Source organism: Eptatretus burgeri, chromosome 4 (assembly GCF_056783735.1).
Source record: "Eptatretus burgeri isolate ZD-2024b chromosome 4, Ebu_testis_v1, whole genome shotgun sequence".
Taxonomy (NCBI): Eukaryota; Metazoa; Chordata; class Myxini; order Myxiniformes; family Myxinidae; genus Eptatretus; species Eptatretus burgeri.
This window is the reverse complement of record NC_140964.1, coordinates 3,832,419-3,844,959: the sequence shown is the minus strand read 5'-3', so window position 1 is coordinate 3,844,959 and position 12,541 is coordinate 3,832,419. Positions and strand designations below refer to the sequence as shown.

Sequence of the window (12,541 nt, the reverse complement as noted above, 5' to 3'; positions counted from 1 at the left end):
GACGTGTCTGGGCAGTGTTTTTGTCCAGACGGGAGTTTGCCTCCGGATGTGTTCGAATGGTGTTTGTCTCTGGACAGCTTGGCTCTGGCCGTATCCGGGCGGTGTTAGTCTCCAGGCGTGTCCGGGCAGTGTTTATGTCCTGACGGGAGTTTGTCTCCGGACGTGTCCAGGCGTTGTTTCTATTCGGAGGGGAGTTTTTATCCAGACGTGTCCCGGCGGTGTTTGTCTCTGGACAACTTGGCTCCGGATGCGTCCAGGCGGTATTTATGTCCGGGCGGTGTTTGTCTCCGAATGTATTTCCATATGTATCTTGACGGTGCTTATGTCTGGGAAGGTTGGTTGTCAGAAAACGCTTGCTATATTCAATTCCTTTTTTTTTCAACATTTCCATTTTATTCATATAACATTAATATAGCGCCCTGTCAAACAGTATTTTTGATTATACACCACCTTTCACTCTCCTTGCAACACAGGTGAGAAAACGAAACAAAAACAGCAGCTGATATTTCAATAATATATTCACACCATATTTATAGGGTAAAGCTAATTTTTCGCCAGGTACCCCTTCTAATACCACTTGAAAAAAAGTACTCCAATGAAAATCGTTTGCTCAAAACAACATTTATTTTAATTATTGTCATAAAAATCCAATTGAATGAAAAGCAGACAATGCATATAATGAAACAAATGGCACAATGATCAAAGCAAATCGATTGTTCCGACGTAAACTGCAATGATAATAAATATTGAGCCAATAAAGTTGATGTGTGACATCACTGCGATTGTCTGATGAAATCGATTTAATCATACAGAGGATTCATGAATAACATCTTCCATGGATGTTTTCTGGCATACATGGTCCACCACCCTCTTAATGTCTAACTCGATAGCTTTGTGCACATAAAACGACACCAAGGCATTGAATCGATCCTCCCCCATGGTGCTCTGGGATGCATTCTTCATGGATTTCAGCGACAAGTTTTCCCTTTCAATGCCACTGGATGTCACAGATGTTAGGAGCAGCAGATTTCGGATTTTGTTAATATTTGGATACAAGGGTTGTTGAGACGTCATCAGGCTTGCTGTCTTAACCGGATCTCTTGTATAATAAGCAGTGGTTAAATTACGTGGCAACATGCGGTGTGCTCTCTTTCTTCAATGAATAGTTCACAATCACGATGCATAAAAGGACCAAACAAACAAAAAAAATCTTATTACCAACAACATGACTATACTCGTATTAATCACAACAAAATTCCAGCAAACTGAGAAGGCTCCACCAGTTAGTGGAGTTACAAAATCAAATTGTAGCAGTTTAACTATTTCTTCCCTTTACTTGTTTCTGCATGTAGTGGGGCAGATAACAGCAATTTTGAGAGGAATTGTGCAAATTATGATACAAGCATCAAATTTGGCACATTTGTTCTCCAGGGGATTCTAATCAATTCTGCCTGATTGGCCATTTGAAAATCCAAATTTTGAAAAATTTGAAAAAAAAAAAACTTCAAAAACGTCAAGATCACAAATCAATGTTGGATGCTGGCTGAGATTGGTGAATGTTTCAGAAACATCATCAAAGACGTTCCAAGTCTGCCATGCAGTTTTCTTCCCTTTAACACGAAGGCAGACACGACGTCGCATCCAGTGAACGCATGGAAGTATGGGATCCCTCTATCTTTCTCAGGCCCTATTGCAGAAACTACCTCATGGACTGGAATCCATCGTGCCTTGGCTCCTTGGCCAAAGGCAATCCACATGTTCTGAAGACATAGTTCCTGTAAGGATGGCAGTACAGATATTGCTATGACTAGTATGTCCGTGTCATTAGCCTTAATGATAATGGACTTGCTACCATCCGTCGTTACATCCCTGGCGTGTACAAATATTCGAGTGTCAGCTTCTTCATGACAACATGGAGACACAGCATCCAGTGACTTCCTTGTGTTGCTAATGGCATCTTCTCCTTTTGTGACAATGACTGTGCTTGTCGGCTGTGCTTCACACATCTTTTCCGCAAGGAAGTGAAACAGCTCAGTCTTGTTGCTGTCATCTCGAAGAAAGCTTCTCCAGTTACTTGGGGTCTTACTGGTTCCTGTCACTCTTCTTCTGATTCCTTGCCCCCTTTTCGACCTTGCCTCAGACTTCAGACTTGACTTCTTGTACACATCAAACACTACGTCCACCCTCTCGTACCAGGCACCATAGGATTCCACCTTTGGGATGATGTCTTCTTCAGCATAGTCATCAAATATCTTTGAAGTGCGTGGAGGTAGGGCATTGATAAGTGCTGAGCCATCAATTATGACTGCATCTCCCCTTGGTTCTCTGTCTGGGATGTTCACTTGCACTTCAAGAATTTCAGCCAGCTGTGACTTCAAATTTTTTTGAAAAAAAATTTATTTTTTTCAAATTTTTCAAAATTTGGATTTTCAAATGACCAATCGGGCAGATTTGATCAGAAAGCCCTGCAGAACAGAAATGCCAAATTTTATGCTTGTATCATAATTGGCACGATTTTTCTACTATCTACTACACTAATGCACATCATCGTCCTTTAATTCTGTTCTTTTTTTGAAGGAAAAATTGTGAATACTGCTTTGAATTTTCACGTTTTTTGAAGAACTACATTGTTCCACTTCAGCCATTGTTGGTGTTGTTTGTTGTTCAACCGGGAAATAAAAATGACAATTACAGAAAGCATACCGAAAATACTAAATCAATATCCATAATTTTACAACAATGTTTAGTACCTAACAGATCCTGATTTTTGGCACAATATATGAGTACACTTCAAAAATGTCAACATAATTCTACACTGAAAGCATTTTTACCTCCACCACCGAAGGTGAATGAGATTATGTTTTCACCACTTTCTGTCTGTCTGTTTGTTTGTCTGTCTGTGTGCAGGATCCGGATCCGGATCTGATGATTTTTTAAAGTGATTCTTCACCATTGAGAGATAAGGGCAGAATCGACATGTAGAATGATATTTCAAAAATGTAATGGGCCCGATATGTTCTCGTGGATCAGGCAGGAGTATGTGCTCCATTGAGTGCCCTTCTCGTCTTCAATGTAATCGTCGCGGATTTTATGTTTACATTTTTTGAAATGCTATGTAATATTGGGTAGACTTACCCACGTTATTATATATTGTATTTACAGTTGAAATTGTTCGAAAAATTCAGCGCACGAGACGGTTTACTTTCCCACATTCTGAGACCACATGTTCGGTTATATACACCTCATTACATGTGAAAAACCGATCGCTTTTGATGGGATGGGAGGGGAGGGGTTTATGGAGGCCGTGCACCGGGTGCGTACCAGGTGCCCCCCCCCACCTCAAATCTGCCCCCATATATATGTATATATTTATATATTTGCAGAATTTCAACTTTTTTGTGAAACGTCATCACTGACGAGGTCACTGACGGTTTTGAGCAGGTCCAAGTTGGTTTATAAAGCCTTGTAGAATGAAGTTGTCTTGCTGATGAAGGCTCATGTTGATCTGCCTCGGTGGACAGGTAGAACGATGGATGAACTCGGCAGGACATTGAGTGATGCATGCAAACCACCATGGGAGGAAAGGAGACAGCAGACGTTTCATGTGTAAACTTTGTCTAAACTCTAAATGCTCAAAACGTCAGCTTCTTCTTCATTCCCATGGCTGTTAGCATACCTCAAAGAATGTCCTGTTGATGTCTTCCACTGTATAGCCATACCCTGGCTTCTTCACCTTCGACGAGATCCACATGAGCCGCTCCTCCAAATGGATGAAACGCCGTCTAATCAAATTGTTGCAGAGTGTGTCAATTCACGGGATTATTCCTACGTTGCAGTCAACAAATTTGACAATCATCTATGTTGAGCATGCTACAGACTGCGTGCTTCTCATACCATCTCAATCTGGCATTGCTCATCGCGTGGCCAAGCGTTGGCTCATCAAAGCCAAAATGCACAACTCCATCGAGTGATTCGATACCATTTTACAGTTTGCCCCGGTTCTGAGGTTTGTGAAACATTCTGTTTTGCATGACAAAATGAACATCACAACACCAAAAACATCGAGAACCGCTGTTGCTGTGATTACATACAGTGGACACATCTCTTGTTATCTTTCATGGGTCACGCAGAGCTCGTTGAACACGGTGACCCGTGAGCCTTTGGAGCTTTGAGCAAAAAAGAATTTGCACGAGTGTGCAGCGTTGATTCAAAAACGTGGCCTGGCCATTGGTTTTGTGACCCTTGGCATGGGTATGAAGTCCACGCTTGTGCGCTTGTGGAGTTACAACCACGTGCACCTTAATGTAGCATTTGTTCACCTTTGCAAAGTGGAATCCTCTCTGTCAGCTTAAAATTTCAACGTCGTCGTAATATTGTAATTGCGATTGGCAAGGCAGCGGCTTAAGTCGCAGATCAGAGCAGCTTCGTGTTGGAATCCCGTCATCAACATTTTTTTTTCTTTTTCTCTCCTGACTTAAAAGATAACAGTCAACAGTCGATCAAAGGTGGTGACCGAGGGGAAAAACATCTGCCACCAGGAAAACGATGGCAGCCATCTGCTACTCGTAGTGGGTGGATTTAGCCTCCATCCCACTCGTGAGTTCAAGGGTTTAGTGTCTTGTGATCGGTACGTTATACCAATGGCATAAATATGCAGATCAAGTGATCACGTGAGGGTTCTACTTTGCATATACGGGGAAATCTGAAAGGTTATTGCACACATGCACTTTAGTAATAGGCATGCTAACGAGGGATTTTTTTTTCTCCGGATCATGTTGTTGGGCACGTTCTCCATTCTTCCACCAGATTTTTGGTCCGGATAGCCACGGAAGAGGCTTCATGACTGTATTGCCGTCATATCTCATGTGAAACGTTTTTCAATCGTGATATTCATTTGTTTGTTTGTGTTTCATTGGGGGTGTACTACTTTTGGCCTTGCTAAACTGATAACTTAATGCACAAAGGGAAAGGTCAACATCTCCGGTGTCCTGCATAATATGGCGTTTTGGATATTTTGGAAGGAAGAGTGAGATTTGGATTTGGCAGGAGAGTGACTGTCTCTGTCCCCAACAACCTTCCACCACACCTGAATTTTGAGAGCAGTGTGAGATGGGCCATGGTGACTCATTAACATGTCCTGACCTTTTTTCCGAGAGCAAGTGAACTTTGTAACAACTTTAATAATCAAGCCATTCCCTACACCGCGGCACTTCTCTAAGTGTCTCCGCTAACCGACAGTTCACTTTAGAGGGGAGTTGTGAGGGTGACAATTGACTGCCGGTTCCATTTTATCATCATTTGTTCGCCACAGCTCGAGCTTGAGGGAGGCAAGGCTGACGGACGCTCTGAGGGCTCGGTCTCTGGAGAGGCCCCGAGTCGGGATGGCGGCAGCGAGTGCAGCAGCGGTGAAGACGGACACGGTATGAGTATTTGAGGGCATGGATGGGACATCATCGAAGGGGGTTGTTTGAGTCTGTAATGGGCAGAAAGACAAGAAGTTAAGATGACAACAACACAAAATTTTATCGTGGAGTTTGAGAAAATAAATGTGAATAGTGAGCACTTGGCCAAAACAAAATGATGAATGGGGTTGAATAGATCACATCGACTGAAGCAGAAGGAGACTCGCAGAGCCATGAAATGAATATTGCTTGAGGAGCTAAGCTAAAGTCGAATCATTTAAATGGAGCTAGGTCCTGCCAGAAGGAGTACAGTTTTGTTTATTGTGAGACAGACAGTCCCAGATTGTGTCTCAGGTCAGGTTTGATTCAATGGGGGTAAAGAATCGTGACGAGTGATTCAAAGGTAGTGATAGCAAATGGTTAGGCAATCAGGTTAGGCCTGGAAAACTGGATATCATTGAGATGGGGGTGGATTGGGGTTGGGGGATACTTTCTAGCATTTCAAGTTGCCAAGTTTGGGAGGTAGGATTTTTGGCATTGATTGCATAATGCAGATGGTACTTTATTATCACTATTGTATTTACCTCATGCCTGGTGTTGGCTTAATGGTTAGGATGGTGGGCTTCGGATCCTAGGATCCTGAGTTCAAATCCCCCTCGGCTGTTGAATTAATACCAGGTGGGGTTGACTCTGCCTGTCATCCTTCTGAGGTCGGCAAAATGAGTGCCAGCTTGCTGGTATCCTGTGTCGGAGTGGCGACCCGTCCATGATTGTGTCCAATAGCCAAGGAGACTGCTTTGGCAGCACCAACGCTCTGCACAGAGTATGGTCCTGATGGATGGATGGATGGATGGATGGATGGATGGATTTACTTCGATACCGTCTCATCTTGTCATGAATGTGAATTTGTTTGGGGGTGGAGGGAGGGGGGTGTATGTGTGAAGTTCAATTTTTTTTTACGATTTACACCTATCTCATGGTTTCACTCTGAATAATATAATATGCATCGAGCTTTGAGTTATGCTTTACATTCCCATATGCCGGGAAAATGTGACTTTATTAGCAGATTGCTGATTGACTACTGTGCTCACAGTGGACGTGGTGTTTGTAAGGCAGGCTCTGATTGTATGTGCTTGTTGTAGCTTGAGAGAAGCAACCTGAAATCCATGTAATCTGTGGAATCCTCAGGATAAATATTTAGACCTCGTATCTTTATTAGAACCGAGCCATCAGTAGTTTGCTCTGATCACTCAAAACTCATAAATGATGTCACCCGAAGGCTTTTCAAACCCTAATTTGCCCTTTTTTATTTTTTTTTATTTTTGACTGTTTGCACCCTCTCTGCAGATGATGACGAAGGGCAGGCCTCGGGGTCCAGTCGTCCACATTCTCCCCCCTCTCCTTCAAACACGGAGTCCGGTGGGTTAGGAGGGTTGGCGGGGTTGTGTGAGGGGTTGGGATTGGCGCTGCGAGCACAGTGTCAGGGAGAATCCAACCACACCAACCACAACATCAAGGTGGAAGCAGCGTGGGCAGGTGATGAAGCTTAGTGGTTTTTCATATTGTTCTCCTGGAAAACAGCTTTCATAAACTGATCAATCAAATCACAGTTGCACCATTAAACAGCACTTTAAACCCCTATTCCATTTTGCTTCTCGCCTCTTACAGACAGTGAGACGACTGTCTCGGAATGCGGCTTTCAAACCTGTCCGGTTAAAATCGAGCCGGCCAGCCCCGAGTGAATTATGGCACCGAGTCGATGGTGCGTGGAATGAGATGGCTGGGCAATGTGATTCTAGAACGACAATGGGAAATGGATACTGCCCGCCATTTTAATGAAGATGTACCGCAGGCCCCCAGAGCAGCCCACTTCCAATGCAAGTACTTTGGACCTGTCCAGGTCTACAGAACTGGTGCTGCTACGTTCTACAAATTGGACCCTTTGTGTGATTGTACAGATTTCTATTTTTTTTGTGTTGTTGACCACAAAAGGCAGTTGTGGACTACATTCTGTACAAAGTTGATCTTTTGCGGATTTTTGTTTTTTTCATGAGGCACAAAACACCATTTTTAACTACCGAGTGTGGAAACCGTGTATCGTATATCGGAATCGGCAACTCTTTCAGTTGGAGCTCCTCAATGTTGATACCATCCGAGGTGTTTCCCACTATCCTGACGACACCACCTGTTGAATACTTGCGTGACTGTAAGGGACACTTGGACCTGTACCATGTCCATTCTCACAATGTTTTTCTAATTCGATGATTCTGGCGAAATGAAATTTGAGGAAATAACCGAAACTGTGAGAGGTATTGGTCATTCAAAGAGTTGATGATACGAGAGCATGGAGTGGAGCAATTTGAGTTGAGGGTCGGATATTCGTTGATTATGATTGAAATAAAATTAAAAAAATTTAGCTGCTGACTTAATCCGAGATATCGGTTGTGTTATAAAAATAAAAGAATGTCATCAAGAATGCTGATGATTTTGGTAAAGATGATTGCAGTCAAGGAGTAGTAAGTACTTCCTGATCCATTTATATAATCCCAGCGTGTTTGGAACATCATGACTACAGGCAGAACGACACGCGACAGCCCCGGCGTTTCAAGACTACTTGCTATACCATTATAATGATAATAATAATTATTATTATTATTTTAACTGCAGGTTGTGTTCACTGGACCTTGGTATTTGTCATGCCAACAATGTTATGGAAATCAAAACACGTAATCTTGTAGTGATTTGTCAGGACACCGGTACACGAGTTGTGCCGTGAAGCAAGCTGTTGTGCACGCTGTATTTTGTTGACAGCTGTTGTTTGCAGTTTTCATTTTTAAACTGCTGAAGATATCTCTGCTCTGAAGTTGTGATTTAAGCAGCTGCTCGGAGTTATGTAAGATCTGAATTTTTTTTTTCTTTTTTACGAATCGCCGAACATATTCCGGCAATTCTTCTCTTGCAGATTTAACACGACCTAAAGCGGAGTCGATGATTAATTCCGAATAAAGCATATTTCACCCTAAAATGCTGTTTATTGTGATGGCAGCTGGAGGTGGGGGTGGATTGGGTGGGTGGAGAGAGGAGAAAACTGGAGGTTTTAAAATGGATAGTGGGGGGGGGGGTAGTGTTTCATGGTAGATTGAGGAAAGGATATAGAATTACTGTATATCCTTTTTAATAAGAGCAAGGAGATTGAGATTGCATGAGTTTGGATTGTAAATATTGCCATGGGGTATTTGAGAGCATGATGGTTGGTGGAGCATGATGGTTGTTGGGCTTGTCCGTGTATATCAAATCATCATCATCATCATCATCGTTTCCTAACAAGGAACTTCAAAAGAAGAGGAGGCCATTATGTCCATCAAAGCATATGGCAGTATTGCGAACATCTTATCCCTTCTCTATCATTTTTCAATGCTGATCGGCAAGCAAGGAAGCAGCACATAGAATATTTAATGTATTTGTGAAGAGTCAGCCATGGTTCGAACCGCCGATCTCCCAGACTCCAAGCGGAAGCTTTAACCATTACGTCACCACCACTGATAACAACAACGTTGGTGCCAGGTTGAGCATGATCACCATTCATGATCCAGAAGGGAAGATCTTTTCCTGACCGACAAGAACCTTTATATTACTGGTGTCATTAAATAACCAGGTAGCCTGGTGTTGGCTTCACAGTTAAGGTGGCTGGCTTGAGATCTTAGGGTCTTGAGTTGGAGCCCCTGTCATTCCGTTGAAATAACACCATGTGGGTCGACAGCCTGTCTTCCTTCCGAGGTCGGCAAAATGAGTACCAGCTTACTGGGGTAAAAAGCCATTTGAGTGTCCTGTGTCAGAGTGGTGACCCGTCCAGGGTTGTTCTCCTTAGCCAATTAAACTGCCTCGGCAGCTCCAATGGGCCTCGTGGTGTAAAGAAATGGTTATTATAATTAAAGCTACAGGTGCATCAACTGAACAACAGGAACACTACGTGACTGGTTGTTGTGCATATGCATCTGGTGGAGAATTCAGTATCACTGCTGCAAACACGTGCTTTCATTAAAATTCTGTTTGTAGCTATTTTTTTTAATTTTTTTTGTATACACTGTCGAGGCTCTTATAAGAGCGAACACACAATCGCATAACAAGGGGAGCAGGAGAAATAGGAGTGGGGGAGGGAAGGAAAAAACAGTGTGGAACAGGGACATGAAGAGATGTGTGGAAGGGAGAGGGATGGGGTGGGGTACACAGGGTGAACAAGATGGACACTATGGGGACTTTCAGCTCCTAACACGACAAGGACTTTCAGGAAGGAAAGCAGGGAATTTGAAGGAGGTGGGTTTGGGGTGGATTAGCGGGGGTAGAAAAGATCGAGGTTTTGGATGGGGGAAGACAAGACATGGTGGTGAACAATTGTTTTGAAGACCTGGAGGGAAGAGTGGGATTGAAGAGAGTGTGGGAGTTTAAACCAAAGGCGAGAAAAAAGAGGAATGAAAAAGTGAAGGTGAACAATGATTCTACATTTTGGTAGTTTTACCAGAATGGGGTTGCTGGAGGACCTTGAGCGCCCTGCGGAAATATGGGCAGAACATATTTAAGAAGGGGGCGGGGGGAGTGAGGCCAGAGAGGAGATGGTAGAAGACAGAAGGACCACTGACCTGCGGTGAGAGAGGAACAGAGACAGAGAGTCCCAAAGCCCCAAAGACTCAGCCTCATCACGGGAGATACCAATCATTCCAAATGCCTTGGTTTCCACAGCGGGAAGCCGAGAAAGGTAACAGGGAGGGGGGAGGGGGATCACCAGCCCAGGGGGGAGAGCAGTACTCCATCAGGCTGTAAATGAAAGCTTTGTGTGTAGTCAGGTGCTCAGGTGTACCAAGGAAGGACTTTTCACGACAGAGGATGCCCAGTCGGTGACTGGCTTTGGAGGCCAGGTTGGAAACGGTGGCTTTCCCAGGAAAGATCGTGGCAGATAGTGAGACCCAGAAACTTGAATGAAAGGACTTCTTCCAGAGGATTGTTGAGAAAGTAGATGGGGGGGGGGGTTCCAGATGGGCCTTTCTGAGAGATATAGTGAGAGTGTGAGATTTGTCTGGATTGAAGGACATGTTCCACGTGTTGGACCAGTTTGTGATTTTATCCAGATCTGCAGAGAGTGAAGAGGCTGCTGCTTGCCAGTCTGAGGGATGACGGATGGTACAGCAGAGGGTGGAGTCATCAGAAAAGAGATAAAGAGGATTTTCCAGAGAGTCAGAGAGATCATTGATGAAAACCAGAAAAAGAACATGGCCCAGAACACTTCCTTGAGGAACTCCAGCCTGGATAGGAAGAGGGGATGAGAGAACTCAATTAAAGGCCACACGTTGACTGTGATAGGAGAGGATCTCTGCGAGCCATGAGTGGAGATTGCCTTGGATACCATAGGAAGAGAGTTTGGTGAGCAGGGCAGGGTGCCAGACCATGTCAAAAGAACGCGATATGTCTTGGGATTTGGCTCTGATTGCATGTCTTGTATTGAGTACCTCCATCCATTGCTGGGAGAGCAGAAGCAGCATATCCAAGGTTCAGTGACCTGGTCTGAAACCAAATTGATGATTGGAAATCAAGCCATTGGAGAAGAGAAAGGATTTTATGTCTGAAGGGATGATGGATTCCATAACTTGCTGATGATTAGGAGAAGACTGATTGGTCTGGAGTTGCTGCGATCTGTTTTTGCACCTTTTTTATGTAGGGCAGTAATGTTTGCTGATTTCAAAGCAGGTGGCAGATGACCTTGAGCAAATGAGAGGGTGAATAGAACAGAGAGAAGGTGAGCAAGAGCAGCAGAGGAGGTTTTTAGGACACGTGGGCTGATGCTGTGTCTGGACCCTCATGCTTTCCCCTCACGCTGCCTTCTCTTTCCCTCACACTGAATTCTCTTTCCCTTACGCTGCCTTCTCTTTCCCTTACGCTGCATTATCTTTCCCTTACGCTGCATTCTCTTTCCCTTACGCTGCATTCTCTTTCCCTTACGCTGCATTCTCTTTCCCTTACGCTGCATTCTCTTTCCCTTACGCTGCATTCTCTTTCCCTTACGCTGCATTCTCTTTCCCTTACGCTGCATTCTCTTTCCCTTACGCTGCCTTCTCTTTCACTGACGCTGCCTTCTCTTTCACTGACGCTGCCTTCTCTTTCACTTACGCTGCATTCTCTTTCCCTTATGCTGCATTCTCTTTCCCTTATGCTGCATTCCATTTCCCTCACACTGCCTCTTCTCCTCTTCCTCGCTCCCTCCTTCCTCATCTCCTCCTATCTCCCTCATCCCTCCCTCCTCCCCTCTCTCTCCCGCCCCTCTCTCTTCCTCCCCTCTCTCTCCCACTCCTCTCTCTCACACCCCTCTCTCTCCCACCCCTCTCTCTCCCACCCCCTTCTCTCCCACCCCTCTCTCTCCCACCCCTCTCTCCCACCCCTCTCTCTCCCACCCCTCTCTCTCCCAACCCCTTCTCTCCCACCCCTCTCTCTCCCAACCCCTTCTCTCCCACCCCTCTCTCTCCCACCCCTCTCTCTCCCACCCTCTCTCTCCCACCCCCTTCTCTCTCCCACCCCTCTCTCTCCCACCCCCTTCTCTCTCCCACCCCTCTCTCTCCCACCCCCTTCTCTCTCCCACCCCCTTCTCTCTCCCACCCCTCTCTCTCCCCACCCCTTCTCTCTCCCACCCCTCTCTCTCCCACCCTCTCTCTCCCACCCCTCTCTCCCACCCCTCTCTCTCTCCCACCCCTCTCTCTCCCACCCCTCTCTCTCCCACCCCTCTCTCTCCCACCCCTCTCTCTCCCACCCCCTTCTCTCTCCCCACCCCTCTCTCTCCCACCCCTCCCCTCTCTCTCCCACCCCTCCCTCTCTCTCCCACCCCTCCCCTCTCTCTCCCACCCCCTCTCTCTCCCACCCCTCCCCTCTCTCTCCCACCCCTCCCCTCTCTCTCCCACCCCTCCCCTCTCTCTCCCCACCCCTCCCCTCTCTCTCCCACCCCTCTCTCTCCCACCCCTTCTCTCCCACCCCCTTCTCTCTCCCCCACCCCTCTCTCTCCCACCCCCTTCTCTCCCACCCCCTTCTCTCCCACCCCCTTCTCTCCCACCCCCTTCTCTCTCTCCCCCACCCCTCTCTCTCCCCCACCCCTCTCTCTC

The 12,541-nt window shown here is 45.5% G+C and overlaps 1 protein-coding gene across 5 annotated transcripts in view; it reads left to right on the top strand.

Annotated features, from left to right (window-relative positions):
- The window catches only part of LOC147027360 (NGFI-A-binding protein 1-like), a 60,252-nt gene extending 51,825 nt beyond the window's left edge, over window positions 1-8,427 (top strand). For 4 of the 5 annotated variants that reach the window (XM_085876705.1, XM_085876708.1, XM_085876706.1 and 1 more), the window contains exons 6-8: window positions 5,312-5,420; window positions 6,750-6,938; window positions 7,071-8,427. In XM_085876705.1, the coding sequence (XP_085732831.1) occupies window positions 5,312-5,420; window positions 6,750-6,938; window positions 7,071-7,144 (372 nt within the window). In that variant the 3' untranslated portion in view covers window positions 7,145-8,427. Of the gene's footprint in view, window positions 1-5,311; window positions 5,421-6,749; window positions 6,939-7,070 lie in introns of those variants that run through there. The other variant, XM_085876709.1, reaches the window with a different exon arrangement.
- Window positions 8,428-12,541: the final 4,114 nt, after the last annotated feature.